At 44.7% G+C, this 13,233-nt stretch overlaps 1 protein-coding gene across 16 annotated transcripts in view; it reads right to left on the bottom strand.

Moving 5' to 3' along the window:
* The window catches only part of LOC134980775 (protein SIX6OS1-like), a 987,982-nt gene that overhangs the window by 718,449 nt on the left and 256,300 nt on the right, over positions 1–13,233 (bottom strand). For all 16 annotated transcript variants that reach the window (XM_063947742.1, XM_063947731.1, XM_063947730.1 and 13 more), the window contains 2 exons: positions 7,089–7,143; positions 5,872–5,928 (listed from right to left, as the gene is read on the bottom strand). In XM_063947742.1, coding sequence (XP_063803812.1) covers positions 5,872–5,919 — 48 coding nt within the window. In that variant the 5' untranslated portion in view covers positions 5,920–5,928; positions 7,089–7,143. The remainder of the gene's footprint in view (positions 1–5,871; positions 5,929–7,088; positions 7,144–13,233) is intronic.

Here is a 13,233-nt window from a genome sequence, read left to right as displayed (position 1 = left end):
GCTGGTCGTAGTATAACACCTGCATGTGTGTATATACTTTTTTGGATATTTTCCATCCTCCTATCTGATGGATCTTTAAGTGCGGCCGTCTCAGGAGAGGGTAACGCCACTTGTTTAGATAAGCGTGTTAGCGCCTTGTCCACCCTAGGAGGTGTTTCCCAGCGCTCCCTAACCTCTGGCGGGAAAGGGTATAATGCCAATAATTTCTTTGAAATTATCAGCTTTTTATCAGGGGCAACCCACGCTTCATTACACACGTCATTTAATTCTTCTGATTCAGGAAAAACTATAGGTAGTTTTTTCACACCCCACATAATACCCTGTTTAGTGGTACCTGTAGTATCAGCTAAATGTAACGCCTCCTTCATTGCCAAAATCATATAACGTGTGGCCCTACTGGAAAATACGGTTGATTCGTCACCGTCACCACTGGAGTCAGTGCCTGTGTCTGGGTCTGTGTCGACCGACTGAGGCAAAGGGCGTTTCACAGCCCCTGACGGTGTTTGAGTCGCCTGGACAGGCACTAATTGATTGTCCGGCCGTCTCATGTCGTCAAACGACTGCTTTAGCGTGTTGACACTATCCCGTAGTTCCATAAATAAAGGCATCCATTCTGGTGTCGACTCCCTAGGGGGTGACATCCTCATATTTGGCAATTGCTCCGCCTCCACACCAATATCGTCCTCATACATGTCGACACACACGTACCGACACACAGCAGACACACAGGGAATGCTCCTAACGAAGACAGGACCCACTAGCCCTTTGGGGAGACAGAGGGAGAGTTTGCCAGCACACACCAAAAGCGCTATATATAACAGGGATAGCCTTATAATAAGTGCTCCCTTATAGCTGCTTTATATATATCAAAATATCGCCATAAATTTGCCCCCCCTCTCTGTTTTACCCTGTTTCTGTAGTGCAGTGCAGGGGAGAGACCTGGGAGCCGTCCTGACCAGCGGAGCTGTGAGAGGAAATGGCGCCGTGTGCTGAGGAGATAGGCCCCGCCCCTTTTCCGGCGGGCTCGTCTCCCGCTATTTAGTGAATCCAGGCAGGGGTTAAATATCTCCATATAGCCTCTGGGGGCTATATGTGAGGTATTTTTAGCCTTTATATAGGTTACATTTGCCTCCCAGGGCGCCCCCCCCCCAGCGCCCTGCACCCTCAGTGACTGCGTGTGAAGTGTGCTGAGAGGAAAATGGCGCACAGCTGCAGTGCTGTGCGCTACCTTTAGAAGACTGCAGGAGTCTTCAGCCGCCGATTCTGGACCTCTTCTGACTTCAGCATCTGCAAGGGGGCCGGCGGCGCGGCTCCGGTGACCATCCAGGCTGTACCTGTGATCGTCCCTCTGGAGCTGATGTCCAGTAGCCAAGAAGCCAATCCATCCTGCACGCAGGTGAGTTCACTTCTTCTCCCCTCAGTCCCTCGTTGCAGTGATCCTGTTGCCAGCAGGACTCACTGTAAAATAAAAAACCTAAGCTAAACTTTTTCTAAGCAGCTCTTTAGGAGAGCCACCTAGATTGCACCCTTCTCGGCCGGGCACAAAAATCTAACTGGAGTCTGGAGGAGGGTCATAGGGGGAGGAGCCAGTGCACACCACCTGATCTGGAAAAGCTTTACTTTTTGTGCCCTGTCTCCTGCGGAGCCGCTATTCCCCATGGTCCTTTCAGGAACCCCAGCATCCACTAGGACGATAGAGAAATATGGTTCACCTTCTGCCCGCCTGGCAGCTTCAGTACACCATTATTCTACTGAACAACAACATCATTAAGTTGATCCTAGCACATTCTTGTAATGAAACAAGTCTTGGTGCTGAAGACTGGTCCCCAATGCCATCTGGTGGCACCAGTTTCCACAAAAAGTGTGCCCAGCCCAGACTTGTTTCCCCAGGCTTTTTAAGCAAGACTTGGGATGAGCAAATTATAGTTCTGTAACTTCGTTTTCACATCCAGTGAGAATTGTCCAAGTTCATTTAAGGTTGGACGGTGTATCAGTTGCCAACATGTCCAGCCGGATCCAGTCACCAATAACCTTTTGAAACAGCGAAAAGTATCGGTCCAGCATAAGGTAGTACGATAATTTTGGGGCTACAGCAGTCCCTATCATACATGTTTGGTCTCTTAATATAAGGGGTCACTCATATTCCTCTGTAGTTCCATGAACATAAAGCACTTTCACCTTTGGCACCCTTGTGGACTTTTTTTTGGAACAATAAAACTAGAGACTAATGGCAACGCGCTCCCTAGTTCACAATGGCTAACATAGCCTGTTGGTTTATTTGAATAGTCACCCAAAACCGCAATGGACTCCCTGTAGAAGAGAACATATTGCATCAACTAGGAAAGGCGGAATCTAGCTAAGCAACTGTATCGTCCTTGGGTTCCTGAAAGCTTGGGCACTCAGCAGAGAAATGCCCCGGTTCATTACAGTTAAAGAACTTAGGCGGAGAGACATTGCCCACCGGCTCCACTGTTGGTAGGGTCAACCTTTTTCCAGTCATCCACTTTAGATTCCCCTCAGGAGCCCGTTACATGTGTTGCTGTGCCGAAAATTGGTCTATTGCCATGGCAAGATCCTCATAAGACTGTGCGGCCACTTGCAGCACCCATCTCTGTAAGCTTTAGACGGGCCAACGGATACAGTGATCAATGGCTAGAATCTCCATCATGCAGTCAGGTGTATTGGTTTCTGGCTGCAATCAGCTCTTTACTTTAGAAAGTTCTGCCTGTAGTGAACAAGCTGCTTTACTCTTAACAAAACGCCATTCATGAAACTGCTGGGCTTTCCCTGTTCCCATCACTCCTATCGCAATTTTCAGTTGCTGAAAATTAAAAGTCTGTTCATCAGACAAGTCAGCATATGCCCGTTGAGAGCTCTGGTAGCCAATAAAGCCTCGTAGCAGGTCTCTCAAAATATAAGAGATATTCCTCCACATCATCTGCAAAGGTCGTTTTCTGCAAGACAGGCGGACCAGAGACCTCATGTCCCTGCCTTGCTTACACCTGCTCCTCACGCAAGAGCTTAGTATGTTCTACTTGGGACCTACAGCATATCTGCATCTCTGTGACCTGTAGCATCTATGCATTTTGCGCCTGCTGCATAGTGGCCACATTCAGCAATGCCCATAGAATTTCTTCCATACTTGTGTCTGGATTTTTTTTTTTTTAAATTAAGCTTTGCTTCCCTCAGCATAAATTAACACTTTTCAACAGCCACAATGAATCAAGCACTGTCCCTTTAAGAAGCCAGAAAACAGACTTTAACCAGAGACAACACATTTTCCATGTGGCACTACAATTACCAAAATGTATCACAGTCTGTCCCTTTAATTATCTTGCAAGAGGTTTCTCTGAACCACAGCTTGCTTGAAAGAGACAGAATTAAAACACTTAGGTTTTTAAACCAGAAAAAGTCACAAGCATACAGCACAACAAAAAAAAAGCAAACATTTTTTTCTTCAAACCTTTCTCTGCTGCAGTATTTTCACAAAATTTTTTTGCTTTTGCTTGCATCAAAAACGTACGGTAATACTCTCCAAGCACAGTGTACACACAAAACTTGTGCCTCATATAGAGTAGTATGCAAGCAAATTTGCAAGACTCACCATAGGATCTGCAGCTGAGTGGACATAGATGTTCTGGCTGTCCTTTACAAATCCCAAGATGGCACATATGGCAATAATTGAATGTCCACACAGGTTTTGCTGAACAACTGGGCTATAGTTTATTTACAAATTTCCAGGAAAGTACAAATAGCATTCAGTGTGGTTCCAGCAACCTCAATAGCAAAGTGTTCCCATGACCAGCCAGCTTGCCTAAAAACAAGAACAGCTGTTTAAGCCTCCTCCCAGACACTCACTAGCTAATTAGTCATGACCAAGTGATCCACCTGTTTTGGTGTGCTGTGTGTGCAGGAATTTATGGGAAATTAACCCTGTCTTTACCATAAGACTGCAAACTGCCAAAGAAGGCATTAGTCTCTTTCACAAGATACTGGGACAAACTATCCTGCCGCCTTGAAAACGCTTGTGACATGCCCCTGTTTTAGCCGCAATGCCAACCCCCCCCCACCCCAACACCAGCTGCTGTCATTCACCTTGCGGTGCCAAGGAGAAGGGTTGTGAATGCGCAATGCGACCATTTCGCGTGTGCAGTCCATCTATGAATCGGACCCCTAATTAACTAGTGATTGCTATTGAGGCTGAAATGCCGGTTTTATCAAAACTAAAAAAAAACTGCTAAAAAAAAAAAAAATGCATGTGAAGAGCTTTCGAGAAATGGTAAAAGACGCCCACCAATCCGATCAGAAATCTGCGTATGCATAATTAGCAGTACTGCAATGCATAGACAAGAAACCGAGTAGCATCGACAGTTGCGGCTGACCCATGCCTACTCAGAATAATGCAACTGCAGTCGCACCTGGCGCCATATTTGCAATCATAGATGAAGTCAGATACATGCCCCGAAAAGGACCATGACACGCCTGCATTACCACCCACAAATGGTCACTTTCTGTCAATCAAATTGCGATTGCTTTTCGCTTAGACTGCATTTGCAGAGCAATCGCATTTTGTCCTTCGCACACGCACAATGCATTCGCAGTCTGCCAATAATCGATCAGTGCATGCGTTCTCATATTTACAAATAGTGAATCAGGTCCATAGGACCTTTTTGAGCCTACACACAGCAATTTGTAACTTGCATAGAGAAGGAATGGGATAAGGGGTCTCCTGTTTCATTCCTTTCTCTAGCTAAAGAGTTTGCCATTAGAACTGCGCACTGCCTGACTTGGAGGTTCTGTATATGACTGAAAAAATAATAACTACAGTCAATGCAGATTGTGTGTTACAAATAAGTTACAGCTACATCAAGAAAAAATTTACCTGAAAATAGTGAAAACAAAGTATTCATGGAAACAAGTGGAAGGGCATAATATGAAACCATGTACATACCCAACATTACTTTATTGAGTCGGGCAGCTAAGGAAATGCAGATACACCAAGACCGCGTCACCATACCCCCTTTAGTGGGTGGCACAACATATAAAGAGGGCTTCACCAACGCACCAACATGCTTGGCCATGCCCAACCTAGATTTTCCAGCAACCTTTCAGACAGATGACATAACCGTGGTGTTTACTAAAGTACAGTATGTAGAGTATTCCACATACAGCGCAAGCTATATAAAGTTATATTTGCATAGAGCCCTATGAATCTATAACATATTTCTTAATGGAATAATGCAAAAGGCATATCCTTTAGTAACACATTGAAAATAGATTGCCAGCACCATACTGCAGTAATGTAATATCAGATCTTAGCTGTTTAGCGTATTCACACTAAGTTTTTTCAGATAAATACTTGCTGCTTGTCAGATTCTTAAGTCTTTTTTAACAATGGTCTAGTAAGAACAACTCAAGTGTGCAAGTAACACTATCACTCAAAGAAAAAAGGCCTGACTGCAATATCTTAAATTGTGCATCATGCAAAAATAGATCTTGGTGCAAAACTTATACCCATATTTACAATTGCATGTATCGTGCACTTGCAATCATCTAGAGCTGTGAGACTTAGAAAAAAAGGTATTAACATGCAAGTGCAGTACAATTAGAGTCTGCAAATGCTAGTCAGCATGTTCCTTTAAGAGGTTCTAAACTCACAGATCTAGAAGACAGTAGCTACAAGTAGTACATTTTGCAATTACATAACTGGGTGCAACATTTATAGTTAATAATGATCACTGTCTTAACTTTGCTCTACCCACACCTAAATACAGGTGTGCAGAAGCATATTTTCTCATAAGTAGCCAAGTTCAATTATGAATACACTTTAAAGCTGATCTTTGCTAATTCTTAGAAATTGTTTTGACTTACGTTGTATAAGTTCGTTAATATTTTCCTTATTCTGTGATTCTTGTTCATTCTGAAATACTAAAGAAAATATTACGTACATATATACACTTACATAAATACATATACACACACACACAAAATCCCACACTCTCACCCAAATGAGTAAAAGCTGGGGTGCCAAATACGATCCATACCCACAATAGTGGGCAACCCATAGTACAGTGCAGAGATCCCCACGTATGGGAATGATAACACTCTCCAGACTTTGTTTATCAAAAAACAAACGTGACAGTTTATTGACAAAATAGAAAAAATGATTTTCACATACCAATAGAACGGTATCACCGACATTTCGGTCCCAACCGGGACCTTTCTCAAGGTGTACAGCCAATGTAGCAAAGCAACAAAGTGTAGGTAGCAAGAAGAGCAGAAGAGAAGCAGGAACTATTTCTCCTCTGCTTTTATTGTGAATAAACTGTCACTATGTCGTTTTTTGTTAAACTGAAAGTCTGAAGAGTGCTAAAAAAAAAATATATATATATATATATATATATATATATATATATATATATATATATATATATATATATATATATATATATATATAGTGAAATACCAAATTGAACCTTCAATTGCGCTATACCCCAAGCTGCACCACTAAGAAATACCTTCTGCCAGACTAGGTATTAAGATAAAAATATAAAAGGTGTAGGGGATTCTCATGGGAGCTATATCGTCTTAGAATTCACAATACAATGTTTAAAAAGAATATTTATTCACATAAAATAAATTAATAACATTGTCACATATGTCATTGAAGCAAATATATAACCCTTTTTCGGAATTATACATCAATCGTATAGACATATACCTCTACATATCCTGCCTATCTTCATAGTTATACATATTTGAACAGACACTGTCGGTCGCTGATACCCCTATCCCCCTCTCCCATTTTAGCTAATAAGGCATCTTACCCATGCTGAATACTTAGGGGTTAGCTGACACCCTATATGAACAAGGGAGTGCCTGTACAGTGGTAATACCATTTAATTATTTCTACCCACACTCACCTGTGGCGCCATACTCTCATTGTATGTATATATACATATATATATACATATATATATATATATATATATATATACACACATACACACACATACATACATACATACACACACACACACACACACACACACTCAAACAAGGACAGCTGTTTGACATAGCCTACATACCTAGTTCAAAGAGAAGCTTGTCAAAATGGTTGAAATCCGCTTTATCCATTTTCAGCTGCAATTTGAAGAAAATTAAATGGCAAACAAAATCATAACATTTTACAAAAATTTGCATGAAAATGACAATGTTGTGCAATAGGAATATAAAATATCAACAACTACAAAAGGCACATTTTAAAAATAGGATTTTAATTACTTACCGGTAAATCCTTTTCTTGTAGTCTGTAGAGGATGCTGGGGTCCACATTAGTACCATGGGGTATAGACGGGTCCACTAGGAGCCATGGGCACTTTAAGAGTTTAAATAGTGTGGGCTGGCTCCTCCCTCTATGTCCCTCCTACCAGACTCAGTCTAGAAACTGTGCCCGAGGAGACGGACATACTTTGAGAGAAGGAAATACACAGATAGTGGTGAGATTCACACCAGCTCACACATAACAGGAAAGCCAAGCTAACCAACTTGAAACGATTCAGCAACGACTGAACCAACAATACTTAACCAAGTAACAATGCAGGAATACGAAGCACTGGGCGGGCGCCCAGCATCCTCTACGGACTACGAGAAAAGGATTTAACGGTAGGTAATTAAAATCCTATTTTCTCTTACGTCCTAGAGCAGAGGTTCTCAAACTTGGTCCTCGTGGGCCCACACAGTGCATGTTTTGCAGGTAACCCAGCAGGTGCACAGGTATATTAATTACTCACTGACACATTTTAAAAGGTCCACAGGTGGAGCTAATTATTTCACTTGTGATTCTGTGAGGAGACCTGCAAAACATGCACTGTGTGGGCCCACGAGGACCAAGTTTGAGAACCTCTGTCCTAGAGGATGCTGGGGTGCAAATTTTGTACCATGGGGATGTACCAAAGCTACCAGTACGGGAGGGAGAGTGCTGAGGTTCCTGTAGAGCAGACTGACCAAACTTTAGGTCCTCAGGAGGCCAAAGAATCGAACTTGTAGAACTTAGCAAACGTGTTCGACCCTGACCAAGTAGCTGCTCGGCAAAGCTGAAAACCCGAGACACCCCGGGCAGCCGCCCAGGAATAAACCCACTTTACGAGTAGAGTGGGCATTAACAGATTTTGGACACGGCAAGCCTGCCGTAGAATAAGCATGCTGGATAGTACACCTGACCCAGCGACAAATTGTCTGCTTAGAAGCAGGACACCCAACCTTGTTGGGATCATAGAGGACAAGCAAAAGCTCAGCTCTATCTTCACAGAAAATCAAGTCGGGGCTCTTGCATGACAATGCCCTCAATTCTATCAAACGTCTAGCAGATGCCAATGCTAACAGTGTGACCGCCTTCCAAATAAGAAACTTGACGTCCACCTCCTGTAAAGGCTTGAACCAATCCGATTGCAGGAACTGCAGCACCACATTAAGATCCCAAGGTGCCGTGGGAGGCACAAAGGGAGGTTGGATGTGCAGAACCCCTTTCAGGAATGTCTGACCCTCAGGGAAAGCAGCAAATTGTTTCTGGAAGAAAATGGACAAGGCCGAAATCTGGACTTTAATGGAGCCCATGCGTAGGCCCACATCCACACCTGCTTCTAGAAAGAGGAGAAACTGTCCCAGTTGAAACTCCACCGTAGGAAACTTCTTGGATTCACACCAAGACACATACTTTTTCCAAATCCGATGTTAATGTTTAGACGTTACTACCTTCCTAGCCTGTATCAGGGTAGGAATGACTTCTCTCGGAATGCCCTTCCGAGCTAAGATCTGGCGTTCAACCTTCATGCCGTCAAACGTAGCCACGGTAAGTCTTGATAAGTGAACGGCCCGTGTTGAAGAAGGCCCTCGCGAAGAGGAAGAGGCCTTGGATCCTCCAGGGGTAATTCCAGAAGATCCGCGTATCAAGCCCTTCTTGGCCAGTCTGGAGCAATGAGGATCGCCTGAACTCTTGTTCTTTTTATTAGTGTGAGAATCCTTGGGATGAGTGGAAGTGGAGGGAACACATACACTAAGTGGAACACCCACAGAGTCAGCAGTGCGTCTACCGCCACTGCTTGCAGGTCTCTCAACCTGGAACAGTACCTCCGAAGCTTCTTGTTGTGGCAAGAGGCCATCATGACTGTCTGAGGGACACCCCATCGGCTTGTCACCTCTGCGAATACCTCCGGGTGGAGGCCCCATTCTCCTGGATGGAGCTCGTGTCTGCTGAGGAAGTCCGCTTCCCAGTTGTACACTCCCGGAATGAAGATTACTGACAGCGCCACCACGTGCTTTTCTGCCCAGAGGAGGATTCTTGTTACCTCTGACATTGCCGCTCTGCTCTTTGTTCCGTCCTGTCGGTTTATGTAGGACACTGTAGTTACATTGTCCGACTGAACCTGAATGGCCTGATCTTGCAGAAGACGTGCCGCTTGCAGAAGGCCATTGTATACGGCACTTAGTTCCAGAATGTTTATCTGAAGGATGGATTCCAGACTTGACCACTTTCCTTGGAAGTTTTCCCCTTGGGTGAGTGACTGTTCCCCAACCTCTGAGGCTTACATCCGTTGTTGGAAGAATCGAATTCTGAATCCCGAACCTGCGGCCCTCAAGAAGGTGAGAAGTTTGCAGCCACCAGAGGAGTGAAATTCTGGCTTTCGGCGACAGGCGTATTCGATGGTGCATGTGAGGATGTGATCCTGACCAATTGTCCAGGAGATCCAGTTGGAAGGACCATGCATGGAATCTTCCATACTGTAGAGCCTTGTAGGAGGCAACCATCCTCCCCAGAAGGCGAATGCACTGATGAATCGATACTCAGGCTGGCAGCAGGACGTCCCGGACCATTGATTGGATCACTAACGCTTTCTCCACCGGTAGAAACACACTCTGCACTTCCGTTTTAAGAATCATCCCCAGGAAGGACAGTCTCCTTGTCGGCTCCAAATGTGACTTTGGAAGGTTCAGGATCCACCCACGATCCTGGAGTAGTCGAGTTGAAAGAGTAATGTTCTGTAACAGATTCTCCCTTGAAGATGCTTTTATCAGCAGATCGTCCAGATATGGAATTATGTTCACTTCCTGCTTGCGGAGGAGTGGCATCGTCTCTGCCATGACCTTGGTGAACACCCTCGGTGCTGTGGAGAAGCCAGATGGCAGTGCCTGGAACTGATAGGGACAGTCCAGCAGCGCAAAACTTAGATAAGCCTGGTGAGGCGGCCAGTTCGGAACATGAAGGTATGCATCCTTCATATCCAGGGATACCAGGAATTCCCCCTCCTCCAGACCTGAGATCACCACTCTCAGAGACTCCATCATGAATTTGAATTTCCTCAAGTAGGGGGTTCAATGACTTTAGGTTTAATATCGGCCTCAAACAGTCTGGTTTCAGTACCACAAACAGGTTTGAGTAATAACCCTTGTGTAGTAGGTGAGGTGGAACTGGAACAATTACATTTGTTTGAACCAATTTTTGAATGGCTTCCTGTAGGAAAGCACTTTTTGTCAGCGAAGCTGGTAAGCTTGATTTGAAGAATCTGTGAGGTGGGAGTACTGGAAACTCCAGTCCGTACCCCTGGACAACAATCTTGTTTACCCAGGGATCTAGGCATGATGACGCCCAGATGTGACTGAAATCCTTTAGCCTTGCCCCCACCTGTCCTACTTCCAGGCTGGGAGGTCTACCGTCATGCTGAAGACTTAGAGAAAGCAGGACCTGGTTTCTGTTCCTGAGAACCTGTTGGTGCATGTTTTTATGGATTTTTCCCGACCTCCTCTAAAGAAAGTGGAAGGGGGTTTGGACTTTTTAACTATTGCGGTCCGAAAGGACTGCAGTGTAGGATAGGATAAGATTTCCTAGCCGGTGGTGCTGCTGAGGGAAGAAAGGTTGACTTACCCACAGTTGCTGTGGAGATCCAAGCATCCAATGCGTCCCCAAACAGAGCCTGACCTGTGAAGGGTAGGTTCTCCACACTTTTCTTCGATTCTGCATCCGCAGTCCATTGACGTAGCAAGAGTCCTCAGCGTGCCAAGACTGCCATGGAAGTAACCCTTGCATTCAGCATGCCATGATCTTTCATGGCCTCCACCATAAAACCTGCAGAATCCTTTATGTGACAAACAATTCAATATCACTCCCATCCATAGTATCTAAGTCCTCTAGTAACGTGCCTGACCACTTTACTATGGCCTTAGAAATCCACGCACAAGCAATGGTGGGCCCTAAAGCTACGCCTGTAGCTGTGTATAGTGATTTGAGCGTAGTCTCAATATTGCAGTCAGCCGGCTCTTTTAAAGCGGTTGAACCAGGGACAGGTAAAACCACCTTTGACAAACTAGATACAGAAGCGTCTACTATAGGGGGGTTTTCCCACTTTGTCCTCTTCAGGGAAAGTGAAAGCAAGGAGAACCCTTTTTGGGATCTGGAAATTTTTATCCGGGTTTTCCCAGGATTTTTCAAACAGAGTTTAATTCCTTAGAAGCCGGGAAGGTAAGCGAGGATTTCTTTCTGTAAAAAAAAAAAAAGATTCCTTTACCTGCTCAGGTATTTTCTCAGAAATATGTAAATTATCCCTACTGGCTTCAATCATTAGTTGCACCCCTTAGCAAGTGATGCATCCCCCCTTGCAAATCCCCATCACCATCCCCTGTATCAGAGTCGGTATCAGTCTCAACTTGCATTATCTGGGCAAGTGTACGTTTTTATGGGTAGGTAGACGCAGCATTGGGAGTTGAGTATGTCAAACCCTCCACAGATTTTCTCAAAAACTGTTTTTTTCTCAGTATGCAACATCCTTGTTGAAATCAGGGATATCATTCCCCTTAAAGAATCCACCCATGGGGGTTCAGATTCAGAGGGCTGGGAAAGCACACTACAGTCCTGAGTGCATGGAATACACTCTTCAGGAGAAGATACACACTCTGCAGCACAGGACACAGAGTCCTTAGACATGGTAATGTGAGATATACACACTTACACACACAGGAAAATGTCAGACACAGATTCCCCCAGAGTACCTTCAGAGAGTCACAAAGTACAAGAAGCCAGCCGCATAGCACCTCAGTGGGCAGTTATTATTATAAAAGCCCGGCGCGGACTAACTAACCTTAATGGGGTAGTTAGTACTGTTACCAACACTCCCCCTCCCCCCATCCTCCTCCCCCCCTGGAGGGCAGTGTCCCTGTCAGCATCTCTTTCCTATGATCAGCAGGGAGAAAATGGCGCTGGTTAGTGCTGGATCCGCTCTTAAGAGGAAGCCCCGCCCCTTGCAATGGCACGCGTCTTCCCACATTAAGTTGTTTATACTGGCCCTGTTAGCCAAGTGACCATTTTAGGGTGAATAGCGCTGGCCCAGAACGTCCCTCAAGCACTCACACAGTGTGTTGCTGAGCCTGCCGGAGCGCAGCCTGTCAGAGCTGTGCTCCCACCCTGGTGCCGCCATACCCGCCGGCGACCCGCTATCCGGGCCACCAGCGCTATACTCACCACTCTTCTTTCTTCTGGCTCTGTTAGGCAGTGGCGACCGTGCTGCGGGAGTGAGCGGTCGCCTCATGAGCTTGCGATCAGAACCCTCAGGAGCTCAGTGTCCTGTCAAAGGAGATAGAGAACCATTAACTTCAAGAGTTGGTTCCTACTCCCGCCCCCCCCCCCCCCCCTCCCGCCCCTAGGGAGGTAAAAGAAATCGTGTCCATGCATTGAACAAAACATTGTTAAAGTGACTGCCATAACACTTTGTATCAACATTTACCTTGTTCACGGTAACTCAGGCATTAAATAAAATAAATTGATGATTCACTGAAGAATTGTCCATATTGTGGACAAGTCCCTAAGCAATGTGCTTAAAGGAGAATCTTACGGCTTACCCAATGAACCTAAATAATTGGGCTAAAATCTTTATTCTTGAGGAGCACATTCAAACAGATATGTCTAACAGGACTTGTGTTTTAGAGAATAGAATCTTTTGTACCAACTAGGCCAAGCTGACGTGAAGAACAACAATTCTAAACACAAGAAAATACAAGACATAGGGGGTAATTCAGAGTTGATTGCAGCAGCAAATTTGTTAGCAGTTGGGCAAAACCTTGTGCACTGCAGGTGTGGCAAATATAACATTTGTAGAGAGAGTTAGATTTGGGTGGGTTATATTGTTTCTATGCAGGGTAAATACTGGCTGCTTTATTGCTACACTGCAATTTAGATTTCAGTTT

This window comes from Pseudophryne corroboree, chromosome 12 (genome assembly GCF_028390025.1).
Source record: "Pseudophryne corroboree isolate aPseCor3 chromosome 12, aPseCor3.hap2, whole genome shotgun sequence".
NCBI classification, from domain to species: domain Eukaryota; kingdom Metazoa; phylum Chordata; class Amphibia; order Anura; family Myobatrachidae; genus Pseudophryne; species Pseudophryne corroboree.
This window is presented reverse-complemented; position numbering and strand designations above follow the sequence as displayed.